The sequence below is a fragment of the Papio anubis genome, chromosome 4, assembly GCF_008728515.1.
Source record: "Papio anubis isolate 15944 chromosome 4, Panubis1.0, whole genome shotgun sequence".
NCBI classification, from domain to species: domain Eukaryota; kingdom Metazoa; phylum Chordata; class Mammalia; order Primates; family Cercopithecidae; genus Papio; species Papio anubis.
In genome coordinates, this window is record NC_044979.1 from 51,608,944 (window position 1) to 51,632,966 (window position 24,023).

General features: G+C 37.2%; 1 protein-coding gene across 1 annotated transcript in view; it reads right to left on the reverse strand.

The window, feature by feature from the left end:
* Positions 1–9,493: 9,493 nt before the first annotated feature.
* The window catches only part of PRKAR2B (protein kinase cAMP-dependent type II regulatory subunit beta), a 112,565-nt gene continuing 98,035 nt past the window's right edge, over positions 9,494–24,023 (reverse strand). The window contains exons 6-11 of the mRNA XM_003896456.5: positions 22,534–22,687; positions 18,219–18,320; positions 16,005–16,079; positions 12,279–12,344; positions 12,004–12,142; positions 9,494–9,956 (exon numbers count right to left, since the gene is read on the reverse strand). Coding sequence (XP_003896505.2) covers positions 9,823–9,956; positions 12,004–12,142; positions 12,279–12,344; positions 16,005–16,079; positions 18,219–18,320; positions 22,534–22,687 — 670 coding nt within the window. The 3' untranslated portion in view covers positions 9,494–9,822. The remainder of the gene's footprint in view (positions 9,957–12,003; positions 12,143–12,278; positions 12,345–16,004; positions 16,080–18,218; positions 18,321–22,533; positions 22,688–24,023) is intronic.

Consider the following 24,023-nt stretch of genomic DNA (forward strand, 5'->3'; position numbering starts at 1 on the left):
GCATTCGGTTGTTCCCCTTTCCCATTGGGTAGTACCGTGGTCCGTCTCGGGGGGCGGGCATGTATTGACTTTTGTGTTGTGTTTACTGGAGAAGATCGCGTGTCAATCACAAGAGTAAGTGCTTTGGATTGGACTACTGCCGAGAGTCCGGGGACCCGAGCCAAACTTTGTCCCCGAAATGGATTGTGGGTTCGTAGTCTCAAGCCTTGGTCCTTGGCTGGGGGAGGCTGCTAGCCGGGGAAGAGCTGAACTACATATCCCAGAGGCGCTCGCACAGCGCAGTCTTGATAGTAAACAAGAGTCATAGGGACACGTGTATCAGCTCGTTTGTTTTGGTGTCTGGGACAAAAGGGAGGGGGCGGAGGAAGGGAGTGTTTTAAAGCTTGGGCCTCTTCTCTTCCTCCGGGCCTCTGCTAACACTTACAGCGGCCCAAGCCTCTTGCAGTACCCAATCCGGGCCATAAACAGCCAGAGTTGCTCGCTGCTCACGAGTTTGGCAGGAGGCCAGGGTATTGTTTTAGTGCGAGGGGAAGGAGATGACTGCACCAGCGGAAGTACTGCAGGCTTGCGAGGGACTTGGTCACCCACAAATCACGGTCCCAGGCACGAAGGGGCCGAAAGTGATGCTGGGGGCTCCACTGGCAGTGGGAAGAACTAGAAGTCCTTTCTCCTGTGCCTTGCCTCACCACTCCCAGGACAGCAACTGGAGATTGCCTTGTCAGCTCTGTTCAGTTCACCTAAGATTTGTTGAGCGCCAGCTAAGAGCCAGGAAGAGTGAGGCTGGGGAATGGACTGTGAGCAAGCGAGAAGCTCCGGGTCTAGAGAATTTACAAAGCGGCGGTGGGAGCGGGGGCGGGCGTTTACGAAATTGAGGCAAGTCAAAGCGGTATTTTCCATGTTGATTGGTATGCTTGTTGGTTAACGTAATACAGAGGGGCATAATGTATGACGTAAACTGATTTAATTTGTGAATCATTATCAGTGAGTTTCTCTGGTGAGTTTTGTTAAACCTCTTCTCCTAGACGTTTTCTCATTGATGAAAGAAACTGTCTTTCCACTTCATTTCCACTAGGAGTTCCTCAAGTTACGAATTCTCTGACTCACCAGAGACGCTTCCCGGCTTTATAGTTACCTTCACTTTAAACATGGCTGTCCATTCAGTCGGCTGCATCTAGTCAATAATTGGTGTCTTTACCATTCACATTACAAAGACATTATTAAGCTCTTCCCCCCTTTGAACCTTTAGCGTTTAATCATTTAAATTGTGCTTTAGATTTTATAACTTTAGATCACATATATGCTTCGAATTAAGATGAGGAAAACCTACAGTAGTAAGAAATCTGTAAAAGCAAACTTTTGGACAGAGCCAGAAATCACAGCTAGTTATTTCTTTAAAACCTCCTGCATTTCTTGGATTTTCAAATATACCTGAAAGCCGCATAACAAATCAAGAAATCCAAAATAACCCCCCATATGTTGAAATCGAGTTTAAAATTCTTGAGGATTCCCCATTTGAATCCCTGAAGTGAAATTATGGATAAAGTAGTCCTCCCATGTGATCAAATATTTGCTTTCTATGTTCACAAATAGTAATGAAACATTCCATTTTTTATTAAAATAATTCAGAGGAGAGCCAACAGAATGCTTAATTCTTTCCTTGAGGAAAAAGGACAGGATTTGAATTTACCATCTTTCAGAAATTATTAGTGACTCAAAGAAATGAATGTCTCAGCTACTTTGTGTATGCTTTTCTTCCTTTTTTTTTTTTAAGCAATGGAGGGTCATCGTGTACTAGAATTGAAAATATAAATTCTTTTTTCTTGACAAAAAAGAAAAATCTGTGAAGTTCACCTAATTATTTAAAATTGTTTTGAGATATTTATGTCTAACTCCTTCTAGAAAACTAAAAAGCTTTTCTCTTAAAAAAAAAAAAAAAAAAAAAAAAAGCTGGCAAGAGATTGAGATACTGCTTTACCCTCTCCAGTACACAGACTGTGAGATCTGCTTTCAGCTAAACCTTATTTTTAAAAGTTAAACTATTTTAAAGTTTTTACCAAAAGCCTTAGTGGTGATATTCTTTTATTGGGGAACACTGGAAATGGGAAAAAAAAATTCAACTTTAGATCCAGATATTGTACAATATATTACAAATAATAATTTATCCTTTAATAGCTCTATAAAGCCTTTTCCATTCATTCAGAAACATTTAGTTCCATTTTTTTTACCATGGTGCCAATTATTGAGAATAAAAAGACAGAAAACATTTTTTGCATACTTTTTCTCATTTTTGTCCAAGTCTTTAATATGAGTTAAATTTAGATAGTTTAGTCACAACTGATTAAATACTAGTATTAGAATTCGCTACACCTTTAAGTGGACAATTAGTCCAATCTTCTGACTTCCCTGGGGGGCTAAATGACCACATTAGTACCTTATGTGTATTTAACAGGGACCTCATCATTAATTGAGTGACCAATAAAACTAGCCAACTTATAAGCCAGAAGAAAGATCAAAGTACAAAACTAGTAAGATCTCCTTGGAAATTTTTACATGTTCAAATTATACTCTCAGACTAAAACAGGTATAATCACAGTTTTTAACTATCCTTCAGATGTTTCCATGATAAAATTGACATTAAAAAATCAGTTTCTTTAAATAACACCTCTTCTTGATTGGTACAGTCACAATTATCTGTACACACATGTACACACATAAAATGTATGCAAAAATATGTCAAGAAACTGTGAAATCAAAATGTCTTTCCAGCAGTTTGTGAAGTTACTTCTGTTATCTTAAATATCAAGTTCTAATTTGTTAGAGATAGTAAAAAACAGAAGAAAAAAACCCGATAAATCCTGTTTAGGAGTGAAATAATGTATTTCCCTGATTCCACCATATTTGACACACCAATGACTGCTTTGTTGAACTAAATAGAAGTTCAAGTACATGCATTGCCTGATATTGAAAATAATCACTTTGAATTGTCAAAAGGTAAACAAATGAAATCACATGAACAAGCACTAAATAGAGAAACACATGTATGGTCTAAGTAAGTACTTCTCAAAGTTTTCAGATAGCATCTTGCAAATTTAAACTCAAACAAATATCCTTCCATATACCTTACTATCCTTTAAAATGAGTTAATTTTCTAATTAGTTCAAAGTACTCAGGTAATTCAGGCAAGTTATAATGAAATCCACGGGAGCTGATGATGGCCATTTTAGAACTGAGTCATCTCCTGTTCCTGTAGTTCTTGATACAACTCAAGTTTAGATTTTGCTCCGATGACCAGAAAGCAAGACCTTTCTTCAGTGGCTGATAAGCTACTGTCTTAACACTATAACCACATTAGGAAGAAAAATCAACATAAGATGGAAGAATCAAAATGATTGTGTCTCTGGCTTGGGTAATTGCAGTATGTTGGGGAAGGGTGGTTATGCTGATGTTATTGACTAAGGGAATGCTGGAGAGGATAGCAGATTTGGGGACTGGGAGGAAGGAAAAGGATAGGTTCAGCCTCAGGTGATGAGCATCTGTGCAGGCAAGAAATCTGAGTCTAGAGGTCCTTAGGCAGCTGAATATATTCATCTGGCATTTAGGAAGGCCAAGTCTAGAGAAATAAACCTGAGTATCCTCAGGACATAGAGAGGACTACTCATTTTTTTATCCTAATTTTTCTCAAAAAGTTTTTATCAAGTCTAATTTGGTATAAATGAAAATGTATTTAGAGAAGGCAACAATTCTATTTCATCTCACTCTCAATGTATAAAATCAAGCTCAAATGACTATTCTCATGTCTTGCAAGTTTTCTAGAGATCATTACTGTTATCTGAACTATTTAACACAAATTCTCACATAATATTTTCTACTCCTTATTTGGTATCCTAGGCCCTTCTCTATGTTTAGTTGCTAGCAAAAAGTACCTCATTTTAAGTACAATTAAGTCGGATAAAGAGCAACTAAAATTGTAGGAATAGGGCCGGGCACGGTGGCTCACGCCTGTAATCCCAGCACTTTGGGAGGCCGAGGCGGGCAGATCACAAGGTCAAGAGATCGAAACCATCCTGGCCAAAATGGTAAAACCCCATGTCTACTAAAAATACAAAAATTAGCTGGGCGTGGTGGCACGCGCCTGTAGTCCCAGCTACTCGGGAGGCTGAGGTAGGAGAAACGCTTGAACCCGGGAGGCAGAGATTTCAGTGAACCGAGATCTCACCATTGCACTCCAGCCTGGCTGACAGAGCCAGACTCCGTCTCAAAAAAAAAAAAAACTGTAGGAATAGTACACACATCGCTTTTATCACACTGGGCTAAACTGAATATTATTGCTTACATTTGTCTCCCCTCCACATTTACATTCTCTCTTTCCTTATCAGTCCCCATCTCATGTGCTTTTGTCTGGTCCATAATAAGCAATCAAAAAAATACATACTTGTGAAACATGAAAAGTTAGGGGAGGCCGGGCGCGGTGGCTCAAGCCTGTAATCCCAGCACTTTGGGAGGCCGAGACGGGCGGATCACAAGGTCAGGAGATCGAGACAATCCTGGCTAGCACGGTGAAACCCCGTCTCTACTAAAAAATACAAAAAAAAAAAAAAAAACTAGCCGGGCGAGGTGGCAGGCGCCTGTAGTCCCAGCTACTCGGGAGGCTGAGGCAGGAGAATGGCATAAACCCGGGAGGTGGAGCTTGTGGTGAGCTGAGATCCGGCCACTGCACTCCAGCCTGGGCGACAGAGCGAGACTCCGTCTCAAAAAAAAAAAAAAAAAAAAAAAAAAAAAAAAAAAAAAAAGGGGGAGACAAGCAGCATGAATTTTCTCATATACAGCATAGTGTAGCACTATATATAGGATGCTGGTCTGAATATTCGACTTTGTTGAATAACTTGCGTGCACTTTAACTGTCACTTCCTCAATGTAGTCGTTATTATTTGAGCCATCTTCCAGCTATGTTTATATGATAAGCACTATTATTCATTTTTGTTTCCCTCACAGTGTCAGTCACTGAAAGGCAAACAAAGTATTGGGTTGGTGCAAAAGTAATAGTGATATTTGCCATTTTTACCATTAAAAAAAGGCAAAAACCACAATTACTTTTGCACCAACCTAATTAACACTTTAACTCCTTCAAGTTATACCGTATATAAGTAATAAAAATGTTGAGGATATTTAAGTTCAGCTTTAAAGAGCAATTATGAGAAAATAGATTTGCCAAAGATGTCTTTATAGTGTGCACCTTTCTTAAAACTATTACTTGGCTTTTAAAAAATGTCATTTGTATATACTTCAAGAATGTAGTCATTAAGTAAAGGAAGTACACTTGTATTAAATGTCAGCCCTTGGCCTAAGAGAGGTGATGAAGTTTCAGGGATGCAGAGTTTATTCTCTTGTTCCTCAGCAAGATCTAGGAAGGTTTCCAGTTAGGACCAAGATGGAAAACCAGTCATCAATAGCAACTTAAGATTTTAACTGGTCATATTTCCTGTTCATAAACTCATTCAAGGGTCTACTTTGTAACCTTTTTTTTCAAGTTAAATAGAAAATATTTAGGGTTTCATGTCTGAGTTGTTACAGTCAAGAGCCACAGAAAACTCTCCCTTGTGCCTGAAAAAAAGGTCATTTTCTGTTTTCCAGTGACAGTAAAAAATGCATTTATATGCTATAATGAATCAGTTATAATTGATTATAACTGATTCATTGTAATCAATTATAATGATTGACATGATTTAATGTATATACATTTTGTATTAGCATTTTTTATATTTGGAAAAATGATGAGACTCAGGCTATGGTTAAATCAAAATCTGGGAAAACTACCTCTTTGGTAGGTAGCATTCATTTTTGTGATGTAGACATTACCTCCCTATCAGATATCACCACATCTTCCTATATATGATACATACTTCTTCAGGATTTTCTAGGCAATTTTAGATTTATAAATTTGGAGCATAAAAAGGTAAAGAAAGACCCAGATCTGTCGGTCAAATCAAAAGTTTTCCTCTCAAAATAATCTTATTCTCTGCATTGGAAACTATATACCAATTTATATGCCAGGCTCATTAACATTATTTGGGAAAATATATGAGGCCATGAATTGGATGAGGAATCAATAGATCTCAATTTTCCATGAGTTCTGCCATCAACTCACAAAGTAAATGACTTTAGTGAAGTCACTGATTGTCCCTAGGTATACACATTGAACAACTCTATAGTCTATTCAGTCTATCCAGTTTTGCTGCCTTTAAAAGTATTCTAGAACAGGTAAGATTGTCTCAACTCATTCCAATTTTTCCTTTTTGTCAAAATTCATTCTGATACCTGGCATCAGGCTGTACCAAACACTAAATTTTAGAAGATGGCATTCCTTATAAACTCTATTTCTCTTAGGTAGTAATTTTTTTTAATAGAATCCCCTGTTCAGCAATTTAACAAAGCTCTGCCTTAATCCAGATGTATGACTCACCTCTCGAGGCCTACACAGTATTAATTTTCCTTGAGAATGCCAAAGGTCATCTCATCCTTGTTACGACGTTTTTTGAGAAAGGAAAAATTCTATCAATATCTTTAAAGGTGCTTTGGAAAGGGAAAGAACACAGCATGTTTTTAAATCTTGCGTTTCAATAAAATAAAATCCAAAGTCCCTTGCTTCATGCCGTTTCACTTGAATAATTTTTAAGCTTGTTTGTTTGTTTGCTTTATAGATGGAGTCTTGCTCTGTCGCCAGGCTGGAGTGCAGCGGCACAATCTCGGCTCACTCCAACTTCCGCCTCCCAGGTTCAAGCGATTCTCCTGCCTCAGCCTCCCAAGTAGCTGGGACATGCCACCACGCCCAGCTAATTTTTGTATTTTTAGTAAAGATGGGGTTTCACTATATTGGCCAGCATGGTCTCGATCTCTTGACCTCATGATCCTCCCGCCTCAGCCTCCCCAAAGTGCTGGGATTACAGGCATGAGCTACCGTGCCCGGCCTCTTTAAGCATTTTAAATGGCATATAGCCAGAGTTTATAATACTAATCCTAATGGTAACACATATACATTCACCTAAGTTGTGTCACAGGTAATGTATATGTTAAAATATCTGCACTAATCCCTAGTTCATATGGATATGCAGAAAACAACACACACACATACACACACATCTTTATTTAAAACAAGGGAAAGCACCGTCACTCTTGGGGAAAAAGTCCTCAGCCCTTTCCTTAGCCCCACATGATATACAGGAGGCTCTGTCCTTGAACGGTCAACAGAGAATTCTCACATAGTAAGGAGTGTTGATTAGTAATTAAATAATGACATCCACAAGTCAAACTTGAGCTGTTTTAATTAGATAATTTTACACAAATTCCTAGTTAGCCAGATTTATTTGGTTATTCTAAGTGGCCAAATAAATCTGCAACACACCACAATTATTTCTCCCACACATGACGAATAGCTAATAATTTTAAAAACCTATTGCCATACAGAACCATACTTTCTTACTATGTTATGCCCTGGGGGTTAGCTTCCACATGCCACATTTCTATCATGCTTTTCAATGAATTATGCATTATGCAAGTCAGAAAAGTTTAAAGAAGCAAAAAAGTATGAAAAACAATAATTCATGTATTTTATTATAAAAGTGTGCTTTATTATAAGGAAAATTTAAATATAACCAACAATACTGAAAATAATGTAAGTGGCATTTATAGCCTTGGTCAAAGTTCTTTATTAAACAGGCATTTGCTGTTCCATGAATAGTTAACAATTAGTTTATGCAACAAAATAGATAACTTGAAAAAGTGAGTAAGAATACAGAATGATGAAACAGGAATCTGGAGTTCTTTTGTGTTTTTTCTTGTTTAACAGACACGGCTTTTAAAATAAAATCTGAAATATAAAACAAGTTATCTTCATGTAGAGAGCTCTCTTTTCCTACAAGAAGGTTTTGCAAAAATGTTAAACAGTGTTCTAAAAATGTGGCTGAAGTTATACTTTACATACTTTAACTTCTTATATATACATTATCCAATTAACATTCTAACCACATTTTCATATACAAGTGGGACCATAAACATTCTCTAATAAGACTACACTAGCACAGAGTAATTTTACCCATGTATATATATTCATTTGAAACCTGTTTCCCAAAATGAAATCGCTCATTTAAAAGCAAACAACTGGTTAGAATTAATGTCTCTAGATACTGGGTCATGGGGCCTAGAAATCATGTGAGAGTATATTGCTTTGGTTGAATATAATTAAATTCATCTTATCTGGCAGCATACTGAGCATATCAATGAACAATGAAAATCTAGTACATCTGAGTTAATCCTGCACTAATTTCAACTATGAGTGTACATTAAAGCAATGGCAAGGCCTAATGGTATATATGGTAAGGGCAGATATTCATTTTGTCTTTATATAGGGTTATGCTCATAAAAATTTGTTTCTATTACTCTAGAGGATGTTTCTAAGAATTAAAAACAAAAAACAAACCATATTGGCTGCTGATCAATGAGACTGTGGGTTGGCAACCATCCTAAGGAAGAACAGAAACCCAAGGGAACAGATGTCTACAAAGGACTGTAATGTGTAGGCCTAGTGAAGATCAAAGAAATAAACTGTGAGCATGCTGATAAGGATCCCAAATTATTTTTAGGACAGGAGAGATTTTTTAGGTGTAAGATCTTAAAGAATATAAAACATGTCGGATCTTAAGTTTAAATCACTTTTTTAAAAAAAACTTTGTGACATTAAATGTCAAGATCAAATTTTTTTTTTTTGAGACGGAGTCTCACTCTGTCGCCCAGGCTGGAGTACAGTGGCGCGATCTCAGCTCACTGCAAGCTCCGCCTCCCAGGTTCACGCCATTCTCCTGCCTCAGCCTCCCGAGTAGCTGGGACTACAAGCGCCCACCACCATGCCCGGCTAATTATTTTGTATTTTTAGTAGAGACGGGGTTTCACTGTGTTAGCCAGGATGGTCTCGATCTCCTGACCTCATGATCCGCCTGCCTCGCCCTCCCAAAGTGCTGGGATTACAGGCGTGAGCCACTGCACCCGGCCCAAATTTTTAAAGATATAGAATATGGAGAATTGCAAAATAAAAAGAGGAAGCAGATATATGCTTGATGAGGGAAAAATGCGTTAATGATCTCTCATCTAAAAGACTCTTTTCCTTATTATCATAATGACTAAATTGCCTGTCCATAAACCCACTGGAATATGTAGGTTACTGACATTATGCCAATGAAGTCAAAATGTACTTTATTGCAAAAATATAAAAGTTTTAAAATTGCATATGATATTTTATACCATTTCACCAATAGGCCAAGGCCAGCACATAACTTATCAAGCTAGAAAACTTTAAAACAAAAATGATTAAAATGTTACTGTGTATAACGAGTTATAAAAAAAAAAAAAAGTGATGCCATGCTGTGTAGCATGTTTAATTGCCAAGTGCCCTCTTACATGGGGATAGTCACTAATATCTCAGTCTGAGTAAGTAAAACACATATAGCCTATGATAACATCCTTTAATTATCTTCTTAAACACAGATACTTTCTATATATTACAATCATTTTAATAAACCTTTCGGTCATAATTTTGTGGAGTACAAAGTCATTTTATCAGTATGTTGATTTTTTTCTGAACTACTCTTTAGGAAGTGATGTTAAAGCCTATTGACTATTAAATCACTACTGTTTATTGATACGTTGTAAATGTAAAAAAAGGAAAAAACCTGAAATCACAGAAAATGCTTGGCATCTACACAAACACATTCTCAGTGGACTAACCACTACTGTGTAATTTTGTCACTATAGGTCTTGCTCCATACTTTTGCTTCATGCAGTGGGTTCAACAATATCCATGTTTGTTCCAAACAGGGCAACTAATTGTTCTTCATAGGTAGCGATGTTCCTTTTCATTATTTCCATGCAAGGTCCCAGAAGCCTTTCAAATGCTTGCACATCCATTGCTAAGAAAAGAGAAGATTATTTTTTAATAACATTCTTTGCAAATCTGCAGAATTTCTAAGTCATTACAATTATTTCTAAGTCATATACAATACATTCCATATATATCAATAATGCAATGATATTTTAGGTAAATACTATAAAATACAAGAAAAAGCATAATGATAAAAATGTTCCACTTGAAAAAGGAAGCAGCCAGGGCCACACTCTGCAGTCCCTTGGCAATATGATGAGCAATGCTAAGTTGGTGGGAGGTTCCTGGTCCAAGCTGAGAAAAGAATGAGGGACTATCATGGAAAGACCTTAGAATTTTAAAAAATAAATGTGCTGTCTCCACCTTAGCAATGTGTACTCCTCAAAGATGGTACAGGAGTGTTTTCTATCCTGTGTTCCCTTCTCAGGGTTTAAAATGCCATGTTGTGAAGGCCAGGTGTTAACTTTTGTAATTTTTGCTCCCCATACAAATTTGGATCCCTATGCAATCCAAAAATGGCAGCTGACATAATGCTTCTGTTTACTTCTATAAGTACATGCTAGATATCACTTTGCTTGCCTGTCTCCTGGATCTTAAAACTGGATTCATAATATATAGATAGAAAATATGACATACTCTATATATAAAAGTACAAATTAAAATATATCTTCTTCGCCTTTTAAATTAGCAAAGATAAAAAAAGGCAATGTTGACAAGAATAGGGTGAATGGGCATTATGGCACTGCTAGTAGCATGTAAATTAGTACAAATAAAAGTAATCTGGCAAATATGTGTCAAAAGTTAATTTTTTAAAAGCCCACTCCTGAAAACCATTTCTAAGGAAAACTCCTATAATACAGAAAAGCCTTCTATGCACAAAAAAATTGGTCCCCACCAAAACGTTGGAGCCAAAACCTTCAAAGTATTTACCAGTGAGGAATGATTAATTTATCATGTATATATTTACCTAAAAGAATTTTAAAATTTGGTGTAACAGAATAAGAACATTCCTAAGCATAGTGAACTTTAAAAGTTGTTTGGAAAACTGTTTAACAACTGGAAGCCCACACAAATAAAAAGGACAAGAAGAAATTATAATAGCAGAAATCACTGAGTGGCAGTGGTATGTTTTTTCCTACATTTTCTGTATCTCAGGTTTTCTTTGATGTGAATGTAATAATCTATTATTGAAAAAAATTAACAGAATTTCACTCACCTCACCTTTACTCTTTCTAATAGCTCTACTTAGGGAAATTACCTGTCAGTTTCTAATTGTCTTCTCTTCCGTCCAGATTTAACACTTGATTAATATTATACTTATTTAAAACCTTTTAAAGAATGACTTCTCTAAGAAGTTAATTCTAAGGATCCTTGCAAATCTTGAAAACATTAAAACTAAGTTTATTCTATTGAATTATGGATGAAAAGCACAGAGAGGGTAATTACTGTGGGATCAATTTTCTTAAAATATTCACCATATTGCCACCTCCTGAACTATATTTTCTTATCAAAGTAAGTGATTTCTCAGATATACAATCTCAGATATACAGAGATGTCTGCACCTGAAGACGGCATTTCTGCCAAGCTACTCTGGTAAAATAGTAATAACAACTGAACAGCAAAGAACATTTGACTGTGCTTTGACAAACGTGAACCTTTGTTTCCCAGTACTCTAATGAGTAAGGATTCTCCCAGCATCTCAGCATTCCCCGCAGATCTTAATAATGGACTTCATAAAAATAGTACCTTAGCCTTCTCTTTTGAGGAACATAGCACATGTTGCTTATTTGAGAGATTCCATATAAAACGTGGTACTTGGAATTTTTATTTTAATGACAAATATGAGATGTTATTTCATATATACACAAACGAGCAAAATGTACCTGGATGTAAAAATTTCAAAGAAAAAATGGCTTCCACAAATTAATTTTGTAAGGCAACGAGTCCTAATCTTGTTACCTTTTGTGGGGACCACAAAACCTGTGAACCCAATAAAATGATTCATTCAACATGAATACATAAAATGCAGACATAAGTTCAACCAGGAGAAGCACGCCCACTGTTGCAATCCCTACCTAAACATTTGACAGTCCCGATGGCGTGCGCAGAAGCTGCTCGAGGTTTGTTAGTTACCAGGGCAAGCTCTCCAAAGTACTGTCCCCGCGAACATCGAGCGATTTCTACTGCACCATTCTCTTCCACTTCTGATTTACCCTGACAAGGCAATTAAAAAGATGAGCTTTTCCTCGGCTTATGAAAAATAAAATTAACCTCAGTCTAAACATCAAAAAGTGAATCTGTTGTGTTCCTTGCTAACAGTATGTAGGCTTTGAGGACTTACAATGCTTACCTTTCTTTTCATAGTAATTTTCACTTCTCCAGATTCTACAATGAAAAAAGAATCAGCCGAATCTCCCTATCAGAATAACAAAAATAGACGGTGAAAATGCAAATTAACTGACAACAATCTTGTTACCTTTCATATCCCTAAAATTGATCCAACCCCAAAGTACAGATATTGACCTGAAAAGTGAAATCCCATGGGAACAGGCTATCTCAGTTTCTAAATCAAGAGGTTTTTTTTTTTGAGACAGAGTCTCGCTCTGTCGCCCAGGCTGAAGCAAGCTCCATCTCTCGGGTTCACACCATTCTCCTGCCTCAGCCTCCCGAGTAGCTGAGACTACAGGCACCCGCCACCACACTCGGCTACTTTATTTGTATTTTTAGTAGAGACGGGGTTTCACTGTGTTAGCCAGGATAGTCTCAATCTCTTGACCTCGTGATCTGCCCGCCTCGGCCTCCCAAAGTGCTGAGATTACAGGCGTGAGCTACCGCGCCCGGCCCTAAATCAAGAGGTTTTGATGGACAATTATGTAGTAATGATTTCATTTGTAAAATTATTTGAAATAATACTCTTTTCCCCCCGAGATGGAGTCTTGCTCTGTCACCCAGGCTGGAGTGCAGTGGTGTAATCTCGGCTCACTGCAGCCTCCACCTCCTGGATTCGGGTGACTCTCCTGCCTCACCCTCCCAAGTAGCTGGGATGACAAGCGTGTGCTACCACACCCAGCTAATTTTTTTCCCCTTTTTAAAAAATTTTACTTTAAATTCCAGGATACATGTGCAGAACATGCAGGTCTGTTACACAGGTATACATGTGCCATGGCGGTTTGCTGTACATATCAACCTGTCATTTGGTTTTAAGGCCAGCCCCGCATGAATTAGGTATCTGTCCTAATACTCTCCCTACCTTCACTCCCCACCCCGTGACAGACCACAGTGTGTGATGTTCCCCTCCCTGTTTCCATGTGTTCTCATTGCTCAGCTGCCACCTGTGAGTGAGAACATTCAGTGTTTGGTTTTCTATTCCTGTGTTAGTTTGCTGAGAATGATGGCTTCCATTTTCATGCATGTCCCTGCAAAGGATCACATTCCTTTTTATGGCTGCACAGTATTCCATGGTGTATATGTACCACATTTTCTTTATCCAGCCTATCACTGATGGGCATTTGGGTTGGTTCCGTATCTTTGCTATTGTAAATAGTGCTGCAATAAACATACATGTGCATGTGTCTTTATAGCACAATGATTTATATTCCTTTGGGTATATACCCAGTAATGGGATTTGTGGGTCAAATGGTATTTCTGCCATCAAAAAGTGGGCAAAGGATATGAACAGACACTTCTCAAATGAAGACATTTATGTGGCCAAAAAACATATGAAAAAAAGCTCAACATCACTGATCATTAGAGAAATGCAAATCAAAACCATAATGAGATACCATCTCACACCAGTCAGAATGGCAATTATTAAAAAGTCAAGCAACAATAGATGCTGGTGAGGCTGTGGAGAAATAGGAACGCTTTTGCACTGTTGGTGGGAATGCAGATTGGTTCAACCATTTTGCAGGACAGTGTGGCAATTCCTCAGGGATCTAGAACCCGTATTTATTTATTTATTTATTTTGTATTTTTATTAGAGATGGGGTTTCACCATGTTGGTCAGGTTGGTCTCGAACTCCTGACCTCAATGTGATCCACCTGCCTCAGCCTCCCAAAGTGCCGGGATTACAGGCGTGAGCCACTGTGCTTGGCCCTGAAATAATATATTCTCTACCACCGTATTTCTGCTAAAAACCAAGAAAATGTGACAAATAACACTGGGGTAAGAATTTCACCCAAATTTCAGCCTAGATAACAGCATACATAGTTGGAAATGGCAACACTGCTGTGTATGCCAGCAGCATCCCCTTAGTTGGCAGAAACATATCTGCAGATCCTGAGCTCCTTAGGAAGTGCCAAGACGTGCACCCTGCGTCATCCTAACATTGCAAGCATTGGCGTGGTGACCCAAGATAACCCGTCAACTTGCAAAGAGCAGAAAGCACCCAGATGGAGCCGGAAGCAGCAGATGTGGGCCTTGACATTTTCACTACAGTCAACTGAGGACCAAACTCTGACATGCTAGCCTACTGACATTCCATTTCAAGGCACTGGAAGGACTTCTAAAAGAGAAGTGTTGCTATTTCTACCCATATATCTGTTCTTTCTTGTTTCTGTTTCTTAATGAACTCTGCCTTGACCTCCAGTGATGCAGTCTGAATTAAACAATACAATATGGAAGATAATAATACAGACACTGACTTTTCTAAGCCTCTCAAAGTGATTCTGGAGAAATTTAAAATATTTCAAAATTCTTTAATACAAATTCAAGAAGTTTAGCATCTGATTCTATCACAAAAATAAATGTTGAATTTAGATTTTTAGAATATAGTGTGTATATATGTATATTTATAAATGCTTAAAAGACAACAAATATGTAAAAATATCCTTAATAAACCCTAAGTATAGCATATGTCCTTTCCCTTATTTTTATATCAGGTTTTCATAAAAGCTTCATATTAAGTTTTTGAGTGTTCTGAATCATAATAAGTCTATTAACTGCTGAGTAATTTTTAACTATTTTTAAAGCATGCCCTAAGAACTGATGAAAACTGAATACGGTCTGTGAATTATGCCAATGTCATTTTCCTAGTTTTGATATTGTTATTAATAGTGATGCAAGATGCATTAGGAGAAACTGGGTGAAGAGTACACGGGACCTCTCAAAACTATTTTTGCGACTTCCTGTGAATCTATAATTATTTCAAAATAAAAACCTTTAAAAATCATTTAAAACATGCTCTGTGCTTTGTTATTTACCAATTTATATAGTAGGACTTTAACTTTATTTGACTCCATTTCTTCCCAATCCCTGACTGCTGTAACACACACACACACGCAGCAATGGGAGAGGGGTGCTGATTGAAAGATTTACTTATGCATTTGTCTTCTAAAATAATTATCTTTTTCTCAATCTCAAAGACCTTGAATCTTGTTTCCCATATAAAGGAAGAGACTGCATTTCAGATAAAGAGCACAAAATAGTATAAGGCTGTGATACAAAAATTACAGTATCTATTAAAAATCCATTTTAATCATTTGCTCAGTGCTTCACAAATATAACTAGGAAACAAGGTACTATCATCTGCATGCTTCACCTATGAACAGTCTTCACAAATTCTACTTTTAGTAGCCCTACTCCAACCCAGGTATCTAATATTATTGGTTCCAGCTGGGATGTGAGAAAAGTATTAGGGATTATATAGCATGTTGACCCACATGTAGTGCTTGGAAGCCAAAACATTATATGTTGCAGTGTGTTCCCTTCTTGGTGACTTTTATCAAGGAGCAGCCTCAGGAAGTTTCATCATGAAATGATCACGCAAAACTCTACAGAATTTTCCAGTGTACTTTCTGGGTCCTCATGGAAGATTCACCTGTTTTTTCCTCTTATAAATGACTACAATGATGCAGAAAATCATTTGATGGTTTAATACATATTCATTAAGAGTTAATTACATAAAAATATTCAATAGCGTAGTAACTATAAATCAGGTTATTTGGTAGAAGTAATATTTATTTAACCCATCACTGCATACTAGTTTTAGAAACATGAAAAGTTTATCAAGATCTACAACTACACAAACCTTTTGGAAAATAACCCTAAACTGAACTAGATTTCAAAATATCATACCTGAGCAATGATTTGTTCTCCATCGTTGTATACTTTGGTGCCTATCACATCTACTACTTTCAGGCGTTCAGAAAACTACAAAGAAAGAAAGACAATATTAAATAGAAACAAATTAACTGGGTAAGCTGATCTATTTAAGAAGTAAAAAACTGGTAGCCTACAAGACAAATAAACTGAGCAGTGTGTAGGTTGTTATGTGTTTGTTGTATTATCAGTCAGCATTTTAAAATAAATTTTTCATAAAAATTGGATCTCCAGCTTCTCTTGAAAAATCAGCATCACATAACCCATATTTCCACATGGCAACAATAACACTATGGTGGGATAGCAGCTGTTTCTTTAATGAAATACATGTTCTCCAATCTGCCAAAGTCCCTTCCTGGCTTGGTTTTCTTCTCTGTGTTACCTGCCTAGCTTTGAAGGCACTGGATTTCCAATCCCTGACCTACTTTTATTTAAAGAAATATGCTGCTGGAAAAGATCAGCTGTCTACCACGCACTACGTGATATGGACAAAACTTCTACCAGGCGTAAGCTGATAATCCAACAGAGACATTCAAAAGGAGAAGCACAGCTGTTTTGACACTTGCCATTTTACAAGACGTAGTGGGTACATATATATGCCTGTCTTTAATTACTCTCAAAATATTTCAAATATGACAGTGAAATAGAAAAGCATTTAATTTAATGATAAAGTATGGAAAATGAAGCTGAATTTTTAGAGTAACAACAACCTATTCTCTCTTGTTAAGTCTCTACCTTCAAAGATAAAAACCTAAGAGCTGGTCTCATTGAGACGACATCTGGGCTAAGAAATGAAGGAGCCCTGCGGCCGTGTAGGAAGGCATTCCACACAGACAGCAAGTATGAAGACCCTGAAGTGGGTGTGGGACAGGTGTGTTTGAGAAGTGGCAAGAAGCTGATGTGTCTACAGAGAGATGGTGAATGTGGAGCAGTAGGAAATGAGGTTGGGGAAAATGGGCAGGGGAATGGGACAGACTGTGCAGAGCCTTAGAGGCCATGTGAGGAGGAGCTTAAACAGAGCAGGGCCACAACCAGGGATTTTAGAAGATTATTCTGCAATTAACCAGGCAAGAGGTGATGGTGGTTCAGATAAGTCAGTGCTAACTCGAAGGTTTCTGGCCTGAGACACTGGAAGGATATGTTACCATCTGCAGGGAGAGAGAAAAGGAGTAGATTTGGGACATACTAGGTCTGAGAGGTCTATTAGACATCTGAGAGGAGATCTTGTATTTGCAGTTGGATAAGTAAGTCTGACCTTCAAGGGAAGGGCCTTGCCCAGTGACACCAATTTTAAGAAGCATCAATATATGGACAGTACAGATGGTCCCTGACTTACAATGGCTCAATTAATGATTTTTCAACCTTACAGTTGTTTGAAAGCGATAGAAACTATACTTCTAATTTTGAGTTTCAATCTTCTCCCAGGTGATATGCAGTACAACGCCAGGCAGACAGCCACAACACCCAGCCAGCCTCACCACAATGAGATGAACCCATGCTCTCCAGTGCACTGTGCTGCCAGGTGACTGTTCCCAACTATAGGCTGATGTGAGTGTCCTAAGCATAGGCTGAGCTAGAATGTTCCATAGTTTACGTGTATTAAATACATTTTCTATTTATGATATTTTCAACTCACAATAGGTTTATTCATAAGATAACCCCAGCGTAAGTCAAGGGACATCTGTATTTAAGGCCATGGGATCTGACATGTTCACCAAGTGAGTAAGTGTATCCTGAAAAGAGAAGAGGCCAAGGACAGAGGCCTGGAATGCCAGTTTTAAGAGGCGAAGAAAAGAGGAATAAACAGCAAAGACGACTGAGAGGAAGAGGCCAGAGAGGACATCTTCTATCTAGAGAACGCCTCCCTGTAAAGTTACAACTAGTGGCTCTTGCCTACATCTATGTGATTGTATGACGTCTGCTATTAGATGAAGACCACATATACATGTGCTATAGATGCGGGGTAGGAATGCAATTATACAAAACAACTTTCAAATAACAAAACAAATGCAATTATAGATAGCAGAAGAAACAATGAGTTATAAAAACTTGCATTACCACTTAATCTCTTCAAATAAAAACATGGATAAATTTTTTTTATTCAAGGAAATTTTTCTATAGAACTAAATATTCCTAGCAAAACACAAACTTTTAAAGCAAAATAAAATAAAAGTATAAACATGCACTTACCTCCAAAGATTTAAGGAATGGCAGTGACTCAATAAAGCTTTCATACATTTTTCTCTTTTTGGCATTGTTTTTCACAATTATTCTCCTGAAGGTTACCCTGTCCTAAAGGCAGAATATCAAATAAAAGACAGTTAAAAGGTAAATTTTATGGGGGAAAAGCTATACAAATAGTTTTATTTTATTCCCTACAAGAAGCAATGATTGAAGATTCTGAAATAAAAGATTAACATCAGTATATTTTTAATGCAACTCATTTCATATTTTTATTTCATCAAGCACAAAATATAATACAGAACCCCATAAAATACTGTTTTCATTTTTTTTTTTAAGGAAGTATGTTTACTTTCATACATAACAGAAATCTGACCAACATGTTGGGCTCTGCCCACAAGGAGGCGCTATCACAGCATTTTTTAAAATATATACTAGCACTGTGTTCTTTTACTCTGTGTTATGTACTCTATGTTCTTTTTCATATCCACATTATGTCAAAATTTTCTTTTTAAAAATGTGGAGATATGCCCAAAGAAATGATAAATGCTTAAAGTGATGGCTACTCCATTTACCCTGATGTCATCATTATGCATTGTATGCTGTTATCAAAATAGCTTATGTACCCTGTACATATATACACATACTATGTACCCATAAAAAATTTTTTTTAATGTGAAGGCACAGAGAAATTACAACTATGTTTTTGAGTAAGATCTAATTCCAGTGTTTACCATGTTCACAGTCTAAAATGTTCCTGTTTATGTTTATACTACATGCCCTCAAAAATGCAGAACTCGGTTGAAGAACTAGTAAAAATTTTAAGGATACAGCTCAAAAAATTATTTTCCTAAAAATTTTATTTTAAATAATCTCTCATAAAATATTTTATTTCTTTAATAAAAGCCTCAATAATTATGTTAGCTTGGCATTCATTAATAAACAATTATACCATTTTAATAAAGTAAAAATTGGGATATATTATTTAATAAATTACTATGCAAACAATTTAATATTTTTTAGTTTTATTTTTAATTTTTGTGGGTACATAGTAGGTGTATATTTATGGGGTACATGAGATATTTTGATACAGGCATACAACGTGAAATACGCACATCATAGAGAATGGGGTATCCGACCCCTCAAGCATTTATCCTTTGAGTTACAAACAATCCAATTACACTTATTTTAAAAATATACAATTTTATTATGTGCTACCAAATACTAGGTCTTATTCATTCTTATGCCACCATAGTAAGGCTGAATTTAAACGAACTAGTGCAATAGAGAAAAAGGCCAGTATAGATGAAAGTCTCTAGGTGCGATGGGCTGCAACTCAATGTTTCTATCATTCTAAAATCCCTCTGTTGAAATCCTGATCACCCAGGATAGTATTAGGTGGTGGAGTCTTTGGGAGATGGTTAGGTCATGAGGGTGGAGCACTCATGAATCGGATTAATGTCCTTATAAAAGAGATTCTAATGAGCTCCCTTGCCCCTTCCACCACGTGAGAACACAAGTAGAGGATGTTGTCTGTTAAACAGGAAAACAAGCCCTCCCCAGACCCGAATCTTCTGGTGCCTTGATCTTGGACTTCCCAGTGTCCAGATGATGAGAAATAAATGTTTGTTGCTTAAGCCTCCCATTCTGTAACAGTTTGTCACAGCGGCCCAAAAGGACTAGGACACTAGTAAATTAAACGTCTTGTTTCCCAATTTGGTATTGGCTGTAATTTGGACTTGTTTTACTCCTAATACTTCTTTTAAAAGAAAATTTTACGATAATTAGCGCAAATATTGAAATTATTTCCAAGCCTAGCTCTGCATCAGAATAAGCTAGAGTACTAAAAAAGATTTCTGAGACACCAGACTTGAATGACTCAAGATCTCTGCATGTAGGGCTCAATAATGTGTATTTCATAAATGCTCCCAAAGTGATTCTGATATATAATCAGGTTTGGAAATCAGGTATAACACCATTTTTATGGACAGAGTTTATTGCAAAACAGAGAAGACTCAAAATAGCTTAATGGTTTAGAAACTAATCATAATCAGTTATACCTCTCAGAAAGAATTTACCATTAGTAACCTATCTCTTCACACCCAGTGTGACATATAAAGTCCAGAATTTCAAATACTTTCATCCTGAAGCCATTTAAACAATCCCCCTTCCAAATCATCAGTACAGTCACATAGATCATGTTACCCCTAAGGCTAACAGTGACCAAATATTATTTACAGAGTGAGGCTATACTGCAATGGACTTTTCTCTTGGGCTTTTTTTGCTTATCTTTACACTTATATTTATAAGGCAGACCTCCAGTCTGTTGACCTTAAAAGAAAAATTTCTTTTCTACTCGACTCTCCCTGAGAAGGAGTTATTATAGTCAAGTCGCCCTTAAAAAGCAGGCTTGAAATACTAAGTAATTATGTTAATTATCCTAACATTTTTAGAAAGCTATTATACATCAGGAGGATCATGACAAACTGCCCACTTTTATAAAATTTAGTAACATGTATAGACAACTAAAAATCTCTGAAAATGCTTAATCCTTCTTAGGAACCTAAGTAGTACGTGGACTAGGAAATTCTGGGTCTTTTATACCCAATTAAGGTTTCTACAAGGGGTAAAAACTATCAGTATTCAAAAAGGCCAACCTATAAAATCGTTGATCTTATTCTGAAGATGTGCAAGGAGGCAATTTCCTCACTGTGTGACCATCTGAATCTGAATGGCAACCCCACTGGAATGACTACATTTGAAAAGTAAACCTTCCTCAATAAAACAGGTCATGGCAGATGCTAGATTTATCCCACCGCTTTAATGACAGGCAAACAAACACTTCTGTGGGTGAAGGACTGTTCTGGTTTGGAGTTTTTTCTTTGCTGGTTCTGGGTATTCAAATCGCTGACAGTTCTTAAAACACTTCAGATGATGAGTTTCCTTCTCCCTGAGACAACTCAGCTCTTCTTCTAAACCTTAAAAAAGTGACTCATCACATTTTTAAATAAGTATATAATAACTGGTTCTAATTAAAAGAAATGTAAAATGTCTTGTCTCTTTGATCAAGAGATATTTTTATCAGCTGAATCGACTTCAGAGTCAAATGCTGAACTGTGACTAAATAATGTGTGACTTCTGTAATGCTATATACAGTCGTCCTTGGAAATGAGACTGTTAACAAACTTCACATTTACTTCAACCTCTTCTCTTTCCACAAAAGGATTTGAGAGAAATAACCCAATAAATGCATGTCAAAACTAGTGGGTGAGCTATTTTCAACAATTTTAAAAGAAAATACATATATTGTAAACATTTCCCTAAATCGATGCTGTTTAAAGTTTGGCCTGACATCAGGCAGTACTGCCACCTCCTGGGAGCTGATGAGAAATGCAAAAATCACAGGCCTCACCCCAGAACCACTGAATCAGAATCCACATTTTAACTGGATTCCCAGGTGATTTGGAAGCACATTAAAGTTGGAGAATCACTACCTTAAATACAATCTTCCAGAAGCAGCTTTAGTAGTGCCTAATAATTTGCATCCTATCATATGTGAAAATACTGCCCGAATATATCTTTAAAACAGCTTTTAAGTCTTGCAGGAATACCACATTAAGAAATATATTTAAAAGTACTAATGCCCAAGTCCCAGTGCTGAAGATTCTGATAAATTTGCCTGTGGTGGGATCTAGGTAAAAGGATTTTTAAAAAATACTCCAGGTAATTCTGATGTGGGGCACATCAGCACAGCGACCAAGCATTTTTTCCCTACACATCTGCTTTTAAATGCAGAGCAGTTACCAATCAATTTATAGCACCAAGAGCATCCTTTTATACTGGTTTCTCAAACTCCAAATTTCTGATGCAGTAGGTCAGAATCAGTGGGTGGGGTCCCAGAATGGGCATTTCTAAAAAGTTTCCAAGTGATACAGCTGCCAGTGTTCACGGGACCACACTCTGGGAGCCACCAATTTATCAGATTATAATACTTACTTCAGAAAGCTATCTGAGAAAAAGTACTGAAGGTTGTGTTTGTATGGCTCGTTATTTTCTAAGAGTGGGTAAGACAGGAGCATTCTGAATCTGAGTGTCTTTCCTGGGCCACCAGGTCCCAAGATCCTGACTGGACTGGAGTGGGGGCAATGACATGAGGATCTGAGTGCAGTCTTAGTGCCCTACAGTTCAGCATTCAGTGGCTGCTTAATAAATTACCTGATGACTGATGATCTTTAAATTAAAATACTACATGTGGCAATGTGTAACACTGTCATAGCAATTGCTACAAATCATAACATTCAGGTCAAATAAATATTTTACTCACCAAACCCCACAGAGCACCAGGAGAGGTAGCAGTGATTGTAGCTGCTCTGGGTGTATTGTACATTAAGGCCAGTTCGCCGAAACTCCCACGATTATCATAGTTACCAACACATCTTCCAACACCATCACATTTCACATAAATATCATATGTGCCTCTGTTGGACATATGTAGATTGGAGGTTAATTCAAATAAAATCTCATTAAAATAAAACATTATTTCAGAAAAGAGCCCTGTGAAATAAAATCGTATTTCCAGCCTGTTTATCCCCTCCGATGACAAGTAATAAAGGGGAATCCATCTGTGCCATCTGTTCCAGACCATGTGCCTGCTGGGAAAAATGGAACTAACCAATAAAAATTTGGAATAACAAATGATAAAACTATAACTAAAGACTATAACCAAATAGTATATGCATAAAAAACCACCTGGAGAGGCCAGGCCTCACGCCTGTAATCACAGCACTTTGGGGGGCCAAGGCGGGCAGATCACCTGAGGTTAGGAGTTTGAGACCAGCCTGGCCAACATGGTGAAACCCTGTCTCTACTGAAAATATAAAATATTAGCCAAGTGTGATGGTGGGATCCCATAATCCCAGCTACTCGGGAGGCTGACGCAGGAGAATCGCTTGAACCCGGGAGGTGGAGGTTGCAGTGAGTCGAGATTGTGCCACTGCACTTCAGCCTGGGCGTCAAGAGCGAAACTCCATTTAAAAAAAAAAAAAAAAAAATCATCTGAAGAGGCTGGGTGTGATGGCTTACTTACACCTGTAATTCCAGCAGTTTGGAATTCCAAGGTGGGAGGATCACTTTAGCCCAGGAGTTCAAGACTAGCCTGGGCAACATCGCAAGATTCGATCTCTACAAAAAAATTAGCCTTAAAAAATGAAAGAAAATCATCTGAAGAAACATTTATCAAACCACTGACTATAGTTATCTAAGAGCACAAGAATAGTGAGGGATTCTAGGCACATTGGCTATTTAAGAGTTTCTGTTTGTAACATGAACATATTATTACTTTTGTGATCAGAAGAAAGTAACTTTTTAAGAAGAATCTAGCTATAGCAATTTGGTTAGCCACTACTCTACAAAACTTACTAGTGTCCTTTATAATCTATGGCAGAGGTTGGCAAACTATAGCCCACAAACTGGCTATCTGCTTTTGTAAATAAAGTTTCGCTGCAATTATAAACACTCTTGTTTGTTTATGTGTTATCTATGGCTGGTTTTATGCTACAACTGCAGAGCTGAGTTGTTGCAACAGAGAATATATCGGCCTGCAACTCCAAAAGTATTTACTCTCTGGCCCTTTACTTTAGATCAACCCCCATTCTAAAGTTAAAAAGTAGAAATTCAGACTAGATATCTAACTCTGGTCTTTTCACAGTTTTTTGGTGCTTATCTTTTAACTGGGGTTCTTTTTCTAGGCAAATAAGGTTCAGTTTGCATGTCACTGCACTTCATATTACCCAGACCCTATATTCATGTAAACTG